The 17,677-nt window shown below is 36.9% G+C and overlaps 1 protein-coding gene across 1 annotated transcript in view; it reads left to right on the plus strand.

The window, feature by feature from the left end:
- The first annotated feature begins 7,326 nt into the window (after positions 1 to 7,326).
- Positions 7,327 to 17,677, plus strand: part of LOC123533428 (ubiquitin-protein ligase E3B-like) — a 41,991-nt gene continuing 31,640 nt past the window's right edge. The window contains exons 1-2 of the mRNA XM_053520619.1: positions 7,327 to 7,445; positions 14,404 to 14,527. Of these exons, the coding sequence (XP_053376594.1) occupies positions 14,414 to 14,527 (114 nt within the window). The 5' untranslated portion in view covers positions 7,327 to 7,445; positions 14,404 to 14,413. The remainder of the gene's footprint in view (positions 7,446 to 14,403; positions 14,528 to 17,677) is intronic.

Consider the following 17,677-nt stretch of genomic DNA (forward strand, 5'->3'; position numbering starts at 1 on the left):
AACATGTTCTGACTACTCTGGTCAGCCAGGGTATCCGGAGCGGCAAGAGTCACCAGGATTTCATTTGCTCTGGTTACTTTGGCTGGCCAGAGTAGACACAGTATGTAGGATTTTAACATGTTTTTGCAACTGTGGTCAGCCAGGGTAGCCAGAGTAACCAGGTCCCATGTTCACAAAAGTTTTTCAGTCTTAGCTGAATTTGGTTATGAAATTTAATAACTGAGCCGTGCCACGAGAAAACAATCATAGTGGCTTTGCGACCAGCATGGATCCAGAACAGGCTGCGCATTCGCGCAGTCTGGTCAGGATCCATATTGTTCGTTTTTAAAACGTATTGGACTTGGAGAATCTGTAAGCGTGGATTCTGACGCGCAGGCTGGTCTGGATCCACTCTGGTCTCAAACCCACTATGTTGGTTTTCTCATGGCGCGACTCATATGTCATTTCTATCTAAATAGCATGTTTAAAACTGAATTTCAAGTTGATAACTATTTTCAAGTGGCTATTTATAGTAACCAGAGTAGCCAGAACTCTGGTCACTATGGCTGGCCAGTGTTCAGCCAAAGTTTAGCCAGAGTAGCCAGAGTTCAGCCAGAGTAGCCAGAAACCTGGTTACTCTCGCTGGTCAGAGTAGCCGAGTAACCAGGATGTCAGTTGCTCTGTACTTTGGCTAGCCAGAACAGCCAGAATTTCCGAGATGTCCATTGGTTCAAGCTACGCAGGCTAGCCCGAATAGCCAGAGAAAATACTTTAATACCTATGACCCTTTTGGTTCTCTCAGGTTTGATTTTTTAGTGTTTTATATGTATCAAGTGATTCATAAAACGGACTTCAAAAAAAGTCTTATTTTTCAGACAGCACTCCAGAGTAGTCAGACGTTCTAGGATTTTAATATGTTCTAGCTACTCTGGTCAGCCAGAGTAGACAGAGTGACCATGATTTCATTTGCTCTGACTAACCAGAACAGCCAGAATTTCCGAGATGGCCATTGGTACTAGCTACCCTGCTAATCTAAAATAGCCAAAGAAAATACAGAAAAACCTGTTGCCGGAGTAGCCAGAATAATCAGAACTCTGGTTACTGTGGCTGACCAGGACAGTCTGTTTCATAACTTTTACATAGGCTGGCTACTCTGGCTGGCCAGAGTAACCAGGAATAACTGAAATACGCACGGGTTCTGGCCCCAATTTCACGAAAAAACTTAAGTAATAGCTTAGCTAAGTCCTTTATTTCAACTGCTTTTAGCGTCTTCAATGTTGACTTTTTCATCCATTACAGAACCGTATATGTCTATTTCATAGATCAAAACACAATAATTCTCAATTTTACAGAAAACGAAGTATAGAAATAAGAAATATACTTAAGCAAATACTTAACTTCATTATATCGTGCTTAAATAGAAATATCATATTTGCATGACCGAAATAAGTTTTGCAGGCAAATACTACTAATTATAGTATAATTTATCTCTAGATACATTGTTATATAAAAAAATAACATTAAATAACTTTAACTTAAGCAATAGCGCGGTTTTTAAATAACAGACTTAACTAAGTAATTACTTAAGATTTTTAGTTAAATTAGGGCCTGGTTACTCTGGCTGGCCGGAACAGCAAGAGAAAATACAGACAAACATTTAAACTAGAGCCATTTTAAAAATGTATGACCCTTTTTCATAAAAATCATATTGTACATGATTAGGTTGCACTAACTGTTGTATATAATTATAATGTAAATAAAAAGTTAGACCTGTTGCGTGTTGTGTGTGTGTGTGGTATATGAAGGCTGAAATTCACAAAGATTAAAGCGAACAGGTCTATATATTTCTGATAGATTGAAAATCTTTAAAACAAGCCTAAAATATCAAATAAAATAACAACAACAACAACAACAAAGAAACAGTAAGACGGCATGATTTTCGAACAAAGTTAAGAGTAACACGAATCAGAAAACGACACTTTCAAAAAAAAAAAAAAAATAAAAAAAAAATAAACGGGTATATGCAAGGGCTGTTTGTTTATATTCATTGTAAATAATGCTTAGGTATGTTTTCTTTTTATATAAGTTGTAATTTTACAAAGAAACCTGCCTCCCCTGGATCTTCAGTACTTATACGGCTGTATGCCATACCACACTGGACTGTGATTTAGTGCAGTGCGACCTGGCTGTCATGGTCTTTTGTTTTGCATTGACCCATTCTGGATCTTATTCATGGCATATTTTATCCCCAGTGAATTGTCTCATATTCCTTCTGTTGAAAAAAAAAATGCACCAAATTGAAAGTAAGAAACACATGTACCTGAAAATAAATATGCTATTAAGATAGAAATGACATATTAAGTTTCATAATTAAACTTAGCTAAGACTGAAAATATTTGGCGAACATGGTTCCTGGTTACTCTGGCTACTCCGGCTACTTTGGCTGACCAGAGTAGCCAGAACATGTTAAAATCCTAGAAACTCTAGCTACTCTGACTGAACTCTGGCTACTCTGTTAGAAACAGTCGGAGTAACCAGAGCAAATGATATCCTGGTGACGCGGGCTACTGTTACTACTTTGGCTGACCAGAGTAGCTAGAACATGTTAAAAATCTAGAAACTCTGCCTACCCTGGTTGAATTCTGGCTACTCTGGCCAGCCAGAGTAAACAGAGTTCTGGATACTGGATGAACTCTGGCTACTCTTGCTGAACTCTGACTACTCTGGCCAGCCAGAGTAACTAACCAGAGTTTTGACTACTCTTGCTGAACTCTGACTACTCTGGCTGAACTCTGACTACTCTGGCCAGCCAGAGTAGCCAGAGCTATGACTTATCTGGCTGAACTCTCGCAACTCTGGCCAGCCAGAGTAACAAGAGTTATGACTTCTCTGGCTGAACTCTGGCTACTCTGGCTAGCCAGAGTAACCAGAGTAACCAGAGTTCTGATTTCTCTGGCTACTCTGGCTAAACTCTGGCTGAACTCTGGCTACTCTGGCTAATTTCACGCACATGTATGATTTCTTATTTTTTTAATACTTATGAGATTACAAACTCGACACAGTGTTACTTCCCCTTATCGGTACAGTAGACCGACACAGTGTTACTTCCCCTTACCGGTACATTTTGACAATATTATTGGTATAATTATTATTGATATTTTCTCAGAAAATATTTTCTCTCTAGGCTTTACATTTAATGACACTAACGACTGATACCACTCTAGTTAGGAAGCAAAACCATGGTTTACATGAGGGCTCTGCCTCTGCATCTGCCCGTACTTACAATCCTCATATTCTCTTGCAACGCCATTTCCTCATAACTGAGGCGAGACGATAAGCTTCGGCTTTCAGTCTTTGCATGCATCGCACAGTCTACTACATCAAACGCTTCGGACAGTTGACGTAGTTTTGACGATTACAATGTGTAGGCCATTTCCTCATAACTGAGGCGAGACGATAAGCTTCGGCTTTCAGTCTTTACATGCATCGCACAGTCTACTCGGCTTCAGTCTTTACATGCATCGCACAGTCTACTCCATCAAACGCTTCGGACAATTGACGTAGTTTTGACGATTACAATGTGTAGGCTATTGCATTTACTAACGTAACATTTTGTCCCGCACGATAATCATGGAAACAATGACAGTGACAGAATATAGAATCCTTTTCCCAGCATAGGGAACGTATTAAACAACAAATACATGACTGTACAAGTTAGTGCAATGTTAAAAACGTTCAATAAAAATTTTAAGGTAAAGCAAATTGTTTTTTTTTTCTTTTTGGTTCTTTTAGGTTGGGAACAGTTATTAACTTATATATCGACATGCAGAAAATGTCACCAGTATTCTTGGAGTCTGTATCATTACCGGTATTACCTTGTTCTTCATAAACTGCAATTGCCAACTTCTTCAGATATACTGATATACACCACTAGCTTGTTAGGAAATAGACTTACTAAGTCTGTTGAGATCAAATAATCTGTAATAATATCAATTTCTTCATACTGACACTGATATTTTCTCAGAAAACATTTTCTCTCTAGGCTTATTACAAAATCCCTGAATTAAATATTTGATTTTTTTTTCAATAAACGGTGTTTAAAATGTATACCGAGTCCAAATGACAAATAAAACTGGGGGCCGCCGACTTAGTTTTTTCGGTACATGTGATTTTATTTCCCCCGCGCCCATGGATGCGTAAATTTTGTACCATAATTCGACGTCTGCAGATACGTCCAAGACATCATAATTCAGCCATTTTGAAAATCGCTTTAAATATATTTTCTATATAGTAATGATTATTCTTTCATCCTTTTCTTATTCAAAGACGTATTAACAAGCTTTCCGTTGTAATACTGTTAAAATGAAGAATTCATACATATGCAATTGTGTAGACAGTTCATATTTGAAACAAAAAGTTAAAGCATACTTATTGTAGTAAAGTATCATATATCAGTATTATACAGCAATTTCCTATATTTTTAAGTTTGCCCCCCCCCCCCCCCCCCCCCCCCCCCCCCCCCCGCCCACGAGGGTACAGCTTAATTGGTTCTTGTTTTTCTTGATAGTATCCCTAAACCCCCCCCCCCCCCCACCTAAGCACAAACGCACGCACGCCCGTACATCCCAATGTCATACATTTTTTACTATTCCGTTTCTTACTTCTCCAGCGTAGTAACATATGACAATAAGATTAGTTTCCATGGTTATCTGCTCCACGCAAATGTTCACTTATTTTGACGGCGGGATTTGGTTTTACTAGCCAGAGTATTTTGAAATTTTATAGCAAAGGGTACTATTTGAGATATGAGTTCCAGGACAATCATGATATGAGCCGCGCCATGAGAAAACCAACATAGTGTGTTTGCGACCAGCATGGATCTTGACCAGACTGCACGGATAAATAGGGGTTACTTTACCCGAGACCACCCCAAAACCTTTATGTGATGTACCCCTGTGATTGTATCACTTACATTAGCTGTCGGTGAAAGCAAGAATTGAGTTCAAGATACTTTCTTTCATGTATAGCTGTCACACTGGCAGAGCACCTCTGCATTGCTTACAGAGTATATTGCTAGCAGACAAGGTTTGAGATCGTCTGAAATTCTGAATGCCGTTATGTTGTTACATACAACAAGTGCAAAACATTCAATGATTCATTTCACGTGATATCTAGTATTCTGAAATCTATAGGAATATACTTTGGAACTTTAATGGGCATTTCCTTTTAAAACGATGAAAGTGTAGTTACAAAAAAATCTAAATCCGTAAGATATGAATCATATCAAGGACTATAACTACATACTGAAGGAAAATACCTAATATAAATCTCAGTTTTTTTATTTTATTTCTTATGTTTGCATGCTGGATCATTTTCATATCGAAAATGTATCGTTCGCAGAAGTCATTACCTGTAAATTAATAGATAGATAGATAGACAGATAGATAGATAGATATATCTCAGTTTATTCCACCATAAGATGAGAAATATAAATACTTTACATACAATGAGCAAATATGTATAAATATAAATACTTTACATACAATGAGCAAATATGTAGAAATATAAATACTTTACATACAATGAGCAAATATGTAGAAATATAAATACAATTTACATACAATGAGCAAATATGTAGAAATATAAATACAATTTACATACAATGAGCAAATATGTAGAAATATAAATACTTTACATACAATGAGCAAATATGTAGAAATATAAATACAATTTACATACAATGAGCAAATATGTATAAACACAAATAAGAACACATACATACAGCACAGATATATACAAACAAACCAACAAAAAAACAACAACAACAAAAAAAAACCCAATAGTTTCACAGTTATTTTACAATTTTCTCTAAACTGAAGCCCTACACAGACACCCTATGAAATCATAATCACAGTTCTAACTGTTTTCAACGCAATCATGTTGTATTGCTGTCTGATGCGTGTCCAGGTGGTATATCGTATTTCGGAATAAAATTTGAATACAGAAGCAACTCATTGAATAACAGTAAACTTATTAGTCTCACATTGACAACGAAAGTGATTAAATCATTTATTAAAAACATTTACTGATAAATCTAACCCAATATATCGGATGGTTACACCCTTATATTTGTTATTCTTTATACCATATCTAATCAATAACATTGAACTATATTCATTGAGTAGTCAGTTCCATTTACACTCAAACGGATGGCAGAAACTAGAAAAGTATGTTTGCATTGCCGTGCACAGGCTTGTGTTGCAATACGTTTGAACAGAACACTATAAAGTGCTGATTCCCTCCCTTTGATATGGAAATCTATATTAGTTACATGTACAGCGATACCAGGAAGTATGAAAACCACTTTGGAAGCATTATATAGATATAGACGCCTGTAGGCACATACATCATTAAAATAAAATATACAAAAGAAATTATTAAAAGACTATGCAATTTTCAAAACTAGTTCGTTGAAAGGGAGGTAATCACAAAATGCGATTTCATTAGTAATGCAATTTGAAAAAGACTGTACATGCAAATGTTTTGTTTTTTTTTCTGCGGTACAAGCACATGTTAAAAGACGAGCGATGCGGTAATATGGTCCCGACGTTAAAGTTGCTACACATTGCTACTCACGTGGTGTTTATCATTGTATGTTCTGAAAAAAGTTATTTTTATGCAAAGAAGTAATAATAATAATGTTATAGCTCTTTGGTTTACTTTGATTTATTTTTATAGCTCTTTGTTTTATGTTGAAAAATTTGGAATTACATTGTCAAAAACATAACTATTTTTTTAAAATCTGCCTAGAAATATGATATAGAGTCTACATCTACATCTACGTGTTACATCAGCGCAGTCACTCTTGACTATTATGTGATGGGTGGTTACTAGGCAGAAAAGTAAGATGTGGGTTGAAAAGTAGAAAAGTTAGAAGTAAGTAAGTTCAAAGATAGAAGAGTAAATAAGAAATGCTTAGCAAAACTGGCTGTCGGAAACGTCTGGCGAATTTCAAATCATGACGAAATTTAAAGGAAGGAAAACGGCAAATAAAATGCAAGTCGTGGTCACTACGGTGGCATGGGGGGACATAGGAAATATTTTATTTATCACGTGCGCACGTGTTAGCATCACGTGCGCACGTGTTAGCTCACGTGCGCACGTGTTAGCTATCACGTGCGAACGTAATAATTAACACGTGTGCACGTGATAATTAACACGTGCGCACGTGGTGCTAACACGTGCGCACTTGATAAATAAAATATTTCCTATGTCCTCTCTATGCCACCGTAGTAATAATAGGATAACACTTTGGTGTCATTATTATTACTTCCTCGGTCATTTTATCCCAGTCAAATATGATAGGGCAAATTATACCTGATCGCAAAAAAGAAAACTCGCAAATTCACAAAATTTAGATTATACTGGCCACAAAATGGTTTAGCATATAATGTGTTAGGTATACGGTATGTATGAATAAATGTGGTGTTTATTTTTAAGTTTAACTTGTCCAATGCTTCTATGTATTTCAGCAGTGTGCTCAGAAAATTAACACCATTAGATTCGCACCCAAAATTGTTCGACCGAGATAGATAATTTCAGCCCATATTCCTTTGGCTACCAAGCACAGTGTTCTAAAAGTTCTAGATTAATATTCAAATAGTTGTCAAAGCAGTAAAATAATGTACTGTCAGGGCTTTTCAGCGTGTCCAACGGGGCCGAAATTCGGCCCCATTCCCAATGGCAAATATGCATATTTTTTCCCAATAGCTGTTCAAAAATTCCCAATCAAAGCAAAAAAAAAAAAAAAAAAAAAAAAATTTTTTTTTTTTAGACCTATTTTGTTGCAAATTATAGTGGTGCAACCATTGTATTGTAGATTTTATTGAATTTTCAGCTTGAATTTGAATATAAAGCAGTTTCCTTTTATGAATATTAGCAGTAGAAATCACAGAAATATACGTAAGGAAAAAAAAAAAAAGACTGATTTTCATGGAAATACTTTCCTAATTTGGATGTTTAACCGATACATATATTTCCCAATATGACAGTATTCGCGAGTCGAAAATTCCCAAAAAGCACAGGGGCCTTTTTCCCAAAATGGCCAGAAAAAGCCCTGACTGTTCAACTCTGTTACCTAGCCTTACTCATTTGGCTTATCGGGATGACATTTTTATTGATCAAGTCAGCATGATGTTAGTCGAACTAATCTGACGTATACAGTTTGTTTTATATTGTGACGGTCAAACTGTAACGCGGTGGCTGCAAAAGTCAGAAATTAAAAAGCAGCCACTCAGCGACAGTAAGCTTGTCTAGAATGATGTCACTTCTGTACCAACCGATAATGCACCAAGTAGCAGAGGTGAAGGTGGAACCTAGTGACCCATAGCAATTTAACTAGCGGTGTGGGTTGTGATGATTTTTCCATTAAAACATCAACCATAACACTGTCATTTAGTTGGTTTTATATGCAGTCCTTATCATTATGGTATACATTTTTATTCAAAGTTTTTGCCAGATTACACAGAAAATAATTGATTTATTAGCATGTCAAGATGGTCTGGTAAAAGTGACATGCTGTGTATTATAAGTTCATCGGATGATGTTTTCCAAGTTTCAAATTTAATCTGACAACATTTTCTCAGTTCGCACATATACACCGGGGCGGCAAATTCAATTGTATGTATTGCCCAGGTTGTCCAAAAGCTTGTACGGACAAATGAAATTTTACCAGAATTTACTATATAACTATCATACGGACAAGTAAAAAGTAGGAAATCACAAAAACAGACAAGCAAGTAAAAATCAGATTTCTCCGCCCCTGATACATATTACAAAAACATGAGAAAAATACATTTTTTAAAGAAATAGTAGGTATAGTTATGCAAACATGAGGCCAACACAAGGAATATAGATCATATCAAATACCTGATGACTTGACATTTTTTTTCTGGCTGCAGGCCAGTATACAACCTCTGCGCAGGAATATTGTCAATTCTAACATGATCCGATTCATTTTCCTATTAAACAAAGAAGACAGAAAACATTGAATTATTATACAACAAATCACTGTTCTGACGTCACAATTATTACGTCATGGAGTCAAACGGCATAGCGGCGTGTTGGAAAAGAAACCGATTGAAAACCGGCAAATATTTAATGAATGTCGTCAAGGATGTACTTAAAAATCCTTGGTAATGTGTTAGAATCGAAATAATATATCTCATTTAGTGATTTGCTCTTGAATAAATCATTGTTTGGAGTTCAGATGCGTATTATTATATCACTCGGGCTGCCCCCTCGTGATATAATTCCTTCGCATCTGAACTCCAAACAATGATTTATTCAACGACAAATCACTGGATGAGATATATTATTTCTTAAACAATCATCCCTGCCTTCAAGCAAATCACATGATGATAGTACAACCATGTAATCCTAAAATGGCGGTGTGCTTGGCAGCACCGGGTAAATCAAATGTTTGCCTTAATCTACAGTCAAATTGACATGATTTGTGTCACAACCTTTAAGAACATAATGAAAGTATTTGATATATCTATATTTTGTAGTATGCCACTCGTCAAATTTTCTTACTGTAATCAAAATACCGTCAAGTAATTTCATTGTTTACAACTTTAGCAGGTGCGCATCACAACACCAGAAAAAAGAAGTAATTTTAGTATTACTGTATTATTTTTTAGTTTTTTTGCTCGTTTTACAAACAAAATGTTTAATATTTAACTACTGAGATAAAAACTTTGTACAACAAAATTAAAATAAAGAAAAATACAACTCGGTTGAAATTCAGCCCAATTTATACGTGGTGGCAGTGTCTACTGTACCGATAAGGGGAAGTAACACTGTGTTGGAGTTTGGCCGGTATATTTTACCTTTACTTCCTGCAAATATCTGGGGTGATGGTCATTTAACAGCTTATCAAAACTGTACATTTTGAATGGTGGATGAAAAATTCCACAGGTTTTTCAAATGGAATAGATAATATTTTCTTAAGGTGTGTGCAGGTGCTCTGTATTGTTAGACAGTATAATCTGTTGCAAGACTCCTGTGGAAATAGCCTAAAAATAACCTGAATCCGCTCTGTAGTGAAACTACGACTGGACATGATATAGCCGCCATGTTGACTGCCTGCCGTGATTTTGCCATTATTTCTTATATTTGAAATTCTTTACATTTATAGTTACCAAATAAACCACAGCTTTTGATTTAAATGCTTCTTTAACATATCCAGAATTTGCAGATAATATTTAAAAAAAAGGCAAGGTAGCACTCACGCCATTCAACCAACGGAAGTAGATTGAGCCTGACTTGGCAATGAAGATGACAAAATCTACGAGAACAGGTGAAAAGAGTGAGTTGAAAAATGACTAGAGTGAAAGTTAATAGAAACAACCACTACAATTATTACAGGCCTAGAAGTTTAAACAAGAAGTATCTTTAAAAAAGATACAGGTCAGCATTAGTCAATGCACACCCTAAGCTACAAAATTAAATATGCATTAAAAAGTATTCACTACGTCAAATTGACTTTATTCTATGAATTGATTTGAATCTATATGTATTTTTATTCTGACCTTGTCTGCACAAGAGCAGCTTTATTTATGATTTGATTTTACCAAACTTGCACACAACTTGTATCATCATAAGATCTTGGTTCCTTTCTTGAACCGGCCAGATCCCATAATGGGTTCCAGAGTTATGGCCCCTGAAAGGTCCAAAATTAGCTTATTTGACCTTGTCTGCACAATAGCAGCTTCATTTATGATTTGATTTTAACCAAACTTACACACAACTTGTATCACCACAAGATCTTGCTTCCTTTGTTGAACTGGCCAGATTCCATCATGGATTCCAGAGTTATGGCCCCTTAAAGGTCCAAAATTAGTTATTTTGGCTTTTGCAGCCATATAGAGACTTCATTTATGGTTTTATTATGCCCCCCTTTGAAAAAGGAGGGGTATATTGTTTTGCAGATGTCGGTCGGTAGGTCGGTCGGTCAGTCTGTCGGTCGGTCGGTCGAAATGTAGACCTATCCGTTTCCGGATGATAACTCAAGAACACTTGGGCCTAGGATCATGAAAGTTGATAGGGAGGTTGGTCATCACCAGTAGATGACCCCTATTGATTTTGAGGTCTGTATGTCAAAGGTCAAGGTCACAGTGACCCTGAATAGTAAAACGGTTTCTGGATGATAACTCAAGAACACTTGGGCCTAGGATCATGAAAGTTGATAGGGAGGTTGGTAATGACCAGCAGATGACCTTTATTGATTTTGAGGTCAGTATGTTAAAGGTGAAGGTCACAGTGACCCTGAATAGTAAAACGGTTTCCAGATGTTAACTCAAGAACACTTGGGCCTAGGATCATGAAAGTTGATAGGGAGGTTGGTAATGACCAGCAGATGACCCCTATTGATTTTGAGGTCAGTATGTTAAAGGTCAAGGTCACAGTGACCCTGAACAGTAAAACGGTTTCCGGATGATAACTCAAGAACACTTGGGCCTAGGATCATGAAAGTTGATAGGGAGGTTGGTAATGACCAGCAGATGACCCCTATTGATTTTGAGGTCAGTATGTTAAAGGTCAAGGTCACAGTGACCCTGAACAGTAAAACGGTTTCTGGATGATAACTCAAGTACACTTGGGCATAGGATCATAAAAGTTGATAGGGAGGTTGGTCATGACCAGCAGGTGACCCCTATTGATTTTGAGGTCAGTATGTCAAAGGTCAAGGTCACAGTGACCAGGAACAGTAAAATGGTTTCCAGGCAATAACTCAAGAACGCTTGGGCCTAATATCAGGAAAATTGATAGTTAGGTTGGCCATGACCAGCAGATGACCCTTATTGATTTTGAGGTCATTAGGTCAAAGGTCAAGGTCACATTGGCCAGGAACAGTTAAATGGTTTCTGATCTTCTTGTCCAAAACCATAGGGCCTAGGGCTTTGATATTTGGTATGTAGCAAAATCTAGTGGTCCTCTACCAAGATTGTTCAGATTATTTCCCTGGGGTCAAATATGGCCCCACCCCTAGGGTCACATGGTTTATATAGACTTATATAGGAAAAAACTTTGAAAAACCTCTTGTCCAAATCCACATGGCCTAGGGCTTTGATATTTTGTATAAGACATCATCTAGTGATCCTCTACTAAGATTATTCAAATTATTCCCCTAGGGTCAAATATGGCTCCGCCCTGGCGGTCACATGGTTTACATATACTTATATAGGGAAAAACTTTGAAAATCTTCTTGTCCAAACCGCAAAGTCTGTGGCTTTGGTATTTTGTAATGTAGCATCATTTAGTGGTTCTCTACCAAGTTTGTTCAAGTTATCCCTCTTAGGTCAAATATGGCCCTGTCTCAGAGGTCAAATGGTTCATATAGACTTATATAGGTTAAAACTTAGAATCTTCATGTCCATAACTTACATCATTCAAATTTGGACCACATGGACCACATGTATAGTTTTGAGTGGCAAGATGAATTTTCACATGAGTTGACCTTGATATTGACCTAGTGACCTACTTTCACATTTTTGAAGGTACAGGTTTCAGATTTGGACCACATGCATAGTTTTTTGTTCCAAAATAAAATTTGACCTTGATTTTGACCTAGTGACCTAGTTTCACATTTCTCAAGCTACAGCCTTCAAATTTGAACCACAAGCGTACTTTTGTGTACTGAAATGAACTTTGATCTTGAGATTGACCTAGTGACCTACTTTCACATTTCTGAAGGTACAGGCTTCAAATTTGGACCACTTGCATAGTTTTGTGTTCCGAAATAAAATTTGACCTTGATTTTGACCTAGTGACCTACTTTCACATTTCTCAAGCTACAGCCTTCAAATTTGAACCACATGCATAGTTTTGTGTACCGAAATGAACTTTGATCTTAAGATTGACCTAGTGACCTACTTTCACATTTTTGAAGGTACAGGCTTCAAATTTGGACTGCATGCATAGTTTTGTGTTCTGAATTGAAATTTTACATTGATTTTTATCTATTACCTACTTTCACATTTCTCAAGCTACAGCCTCCAAATTTGAAGCATATGCATAGTTCTGTTTACCGAAATGAACTTTACCTTGAAATTGATCTAGTGACCTGCTTTCACATTTCTCAAGCCACCGCTTTCATATTTGGACCACATACACATTGTTTTGTACATAAATGAAATTTGACCTTGATTTTGACCTTGAGCTAGTCTTGAAATTTGGAACATTCAAAAATGGCTCAGTGGCTGGCGCCAAGATTAATCTGTAATCTCTTGTTAGGTTAATAGGTTAAAGGTCAAGGTCAGATTAAGCCAGAATGGTAGTACTTTTGTTTACAGTGAGCATATAATTTCTGTTCCTTGTGCAATTACTAAATGCATCAAGGGGGGCATTTCGTGTTTGACGAGCTCTTGTTTGATACAAACTTCCAAAATATCTTCAACAACAATAAATCTTGGATTCCATGACAAATCAGATCTAATCGTAGGTTCCAGAGTTATTTTATATCTGATTACCTCCCCTGATTATAATCAAAATGGATTTATATCAGTAAGTACTTATAGGACTTATTTGAAATTTCATTATTGAGACAATCAGGGTAGATAACTATGGACTGATTTTATGTCAAATTACCTCCCTTTATTTCAAATTTTAATGGGTATATCTCCGTATCTTATGAAGATACTAATCTGAAATTTCATTTATGTCAACAGATTTATTTGGCAGATCCTTCTTTTGTTCACTTACAATTTTTTTTTTTGATTACTTCCCTTTTACGTTACTATAAATAGCTTAATTTTAGTAACTTTTTTATTATTGGCTGTAGGGAAAAGCCGAGACTACTTTTCTGTGGTACAACATGGATGGTACCTCCAGTTTTTAGGTGTTTTTAAAAATTTGACATATCGATACCTTGTAGGAATTTTTTTTTCTTTTTGTTTAAATTTCTTCCCTTTGTTGTTTCTGTCCTTTGGACTTAGATATTTTTTCTGAGGGCCTTCTTGTCCTCAAGTGCAGTGATAACAGGTGAGCGATATAGGGCCATCATGGCCCTCTTGTTAGTTTTCACAGTTTACTTTAAGTTTTATTCGAGTGAGATACTGTTCATCAAAATGGTGACTTGGTGTTGGTAATAAACCCTTTCATCCTGCATTCATACAAGATATAGCAACAGAAATCGGCAGGTAAAATTTACAATATCGGCAGTCTCCCCACTTCTCCCTAAATCAGCTTGAAGGACTTAGAAGAAGTGACTTCTTCCAAAAAATTGGACCTTGCGAGACCCCTGATGAACAACAGCAACTCAAGAAAAATGATTCCAGACAGATTTCATATTTCAGACTAGTAGTAGGTTTATCATTTCAGACTATTTGTTAGATAATTAATATTAAATTTATTGTTTTTAAGGTTGACAGCCATGTTTAGCAAGGTTGACGCTCATCAGAAAAATAGTTTCCTTGAGCAAACTAAGGCACAGAGGGAAGAGAGAGCATTAGAGAAACTGCGAGAAAAATCTGCAATTAAAATTCAGGTAAATATGCCCCTTTAATTTATAGGCAAATACAAAATATGTTTTCAAACATAAAGTACATGTGCCGACTGCTATGCTTGTTGATTTTAAGCTTGACTATTTGAAGAATAGATGGAGCTATTGTACTTACTACTTAGCCTATTGGTGGCTTGGATGCCTTAACTGGCAATGTTTTCATTGCTGATATCTCAGTAACCACTTGTGGGAAAGAATTTAAACTTTGTATATATGTGGAATGTGATAATCTGAGATGCAGTGTCATCTGGGATCAGTAACTTTGTCACTAGGTCAGTTAAAAGAAAAAACTTTTTAACACGTCTAAAGACCATATTTTCTACCTAATCTTTATAAAACTCTGTCAGAATGTATTTCCCTATGACATTTAGGTCAAGTTTGAACCTTGGTTACCCGAGGTCTTAAACAAGGTCATATCATAGAAAAACCTTGTTATCACTCTGTATGCTACATTTTCAACTTGGCCGTCATAAATTTTGTTAGAATATAGGACAGGTTCAAAATTTGATTAATGAGGTCTAAAATTAGTCACTGGGTCATATTGTTAGAAATATTTTTATCGCTCTAGAGGCCACATTTTCTGTTGGATCTCCATAAAACTTTTGTCAGAATGTTTGTTTTTATGAAAGCTAACTGATTTACCCGAGGTCAAAAACTAGCACTCTGTGGTAAATCTTAAAACACCATAGGCAAATTTTATGATCAGTCTTCACAAAACTTTGCCAGAATGTTTGTCTCTGTGAAATTTAGGTCAAGTTCAAATTGGAGTTCAGTTATCTGAGGTCATAGATTGGGTCACTTGGTCAAATTATAGGATTCGCTTGTTTAAACTCTAGAGGCCACATTTTCTTATTGATCATCATAAATCTTTATCAAGATATTTGTCTCTGTGTCAAGTTGAAAAGTGAGTACCTGATGTCAAAAACTACATGTACGTCCCTATGAAAGTATTGTTAAATCACAGGAAAACCTTGAAACACTATAGAGGTCACATGTTCTTATTGATCTTCATGATACTTGGTCAGAATAATTGCTTGTTTAAAATTTTGTTTACTTTGGTGAAAAACTAGGTCACTAGGTCAAATCATTGAACAAAAAACTTGGTTAATGATCTGCCTGATTTACATAAAACATAATATTCATAATGTTTGTGGCCATGAAATATACATTTTTGTGCTTTATATAATATCGCCGCAATTTTTCTTTGGTGATCCTGTACCAGGTTTATTCAGATTATTTCAGTTTGTTGAAAACAAGGCCACTTGAGGTGATAGTCACTTTTTATATGCCCAAAGGGACGTATTATGTTACGCCCCAAGTGTCCGTCTGTCTGTCCATCCGTTAGCAATTTTGTGTCCGCTCTGTAACTCTTGAACCCCGTGAAGGATTTCAAAGAAACTTGACACAAATGTTCACCACACCGAGACGACGTGCAGAGCACATGTTTTGGATGTCTGGCTTCAAGGTCAAGGTCACACTTGGTGAGTTTGTTTCATGTCTGCTCTGTAACTTTTGAACTGCTTGAAGGATTTCAAAGAAACTTGGCACAAATGTTCACCACACCGAGACGACATGCAGAGCACATGTTTTGGTTGACTCACTTCAAGGTCAAGGTCACATTTAGGGGTCAAATATCATATATGACTTTGCTCTGTGTATATTGCTCTGTATTGCAGTACTCTTGTTTTTATTTGGCAGATCCCTTTTTGTTCACTTACAATAAGTTTTTTATGCCCCCGAAGGGAGGCATATTAGTTTTCAACTGCCCATCCGTTTGTTCGTCACAACGTTAACTTTTTGCATGAAGGCACTTTACTCGCGAACCACTGCACCCAGGACCTTAAGACTTCACATGCTGATAGTACTTATTGAGTACATGACCCGTACTGACTTTGAGGTCACCAGGTCAAAGGTCAAGGTCACAGGGGCCAATGTTAACTCGTTTGATAGTTCGTTCGTCACAACGTTAACTTTTTGCATGAAGGCACTTAACTCGCAAACCACTGCACCCAGGACCTTCAAACTTCACATGCTGATAGTACTTATTGAGTACACGACCCCTACTGACTTTGGGTCACCAGTCAAAGGTCAAGGTCACAGGGGCCAGTGTTAACTTTTTGCATGAAGGCACTTAACTCGCAAACCACTGCACCCAGGACCTTCAAACTTCACATGCTGATAGTACTTATTGAGTACACGACCCCTACTGACTTGGGGTCACCAGTCAAAGGTCAAGGTCACAGGGGCCAATGTTAACTTTTTGCATGAAGGCACTTAACTCGCGAACCACTGCACCCAGGACCTTCAAACTTCACATGCTGATAGTACTTATTGAGTACACGACCCCTACTGACTTTGGGGTCACCAGGTCAAAGGTCAAGGTCACAGGGACCAATGTTAACTTTTTGCGTGAAGGCACTTTACGCGCGAACCACTGCGACCAGGACCTTCAAACTTCACATGCTGATAGTACATATTGAGTACACGACCCCTATTGACTTTGGGGTCACCAGGTCAAAGGTCAAGGTCACCAGGTCAAAGGTCAAGGCGCTGCGGGGGGCATTTGTCACCATTAGTGACAGCACTTGTTTTAATTACTTCCCTATTATGTTACTATAAATAGCTTATTTGGAAACGTTTTTATTATTGGCCATAGGGAAAAACTGAGACCACTTTTCTGTGGTACAACATGGATTGTACCTCCAATTTTTAGGTGTATTTTGACATACCGAGGGCTAAGTGCGAAACTATTGTATCTTGTTCTTTATTTATATACAGTTACAATAGTTTCGCGCTCAGCCCACGCTACCTGTACCTGGTAAGGAATTTTGTGGACTTAGAATTTTTCTTGGAATTTCTTCCCTTTGCTGTTCCTGTCCTTTTGGCTTCAACAGTCAAGTTCTTTGAATTTTGCTCCCATCCTCTGATGTAACCCTTCGGGCGTATATTGCCCCGCTTGGCGCAGCTCTTGTTTATATATGTATATGGTATTTCCTGTATGCATATAATGGACACTTAAAAACCTTCTTGTCAGAAAACACTGGCCCAATTTAAAAGTAATTTCACTTATATTTTTCATGTTTGACATTCTACCAAAATTGTTTACTCAGGTACAGCGGTCTAGAGTCATAATGG

Source organism: Mercenaria mercenaria, chromosome 12 (genome assembly GCF_021730395.1).
Source record: "Mercenaria mercenaria strain notata chromosome 12, MADL_Memer_1, whole genome shotgun sequence".
Classification (NCBI taxonomy): Eukaryota; Metazoa; Mollusca; class Bivalvia; order Venerida; family Veneridae; genus Mercenaria; species Mercenaria mercenaria.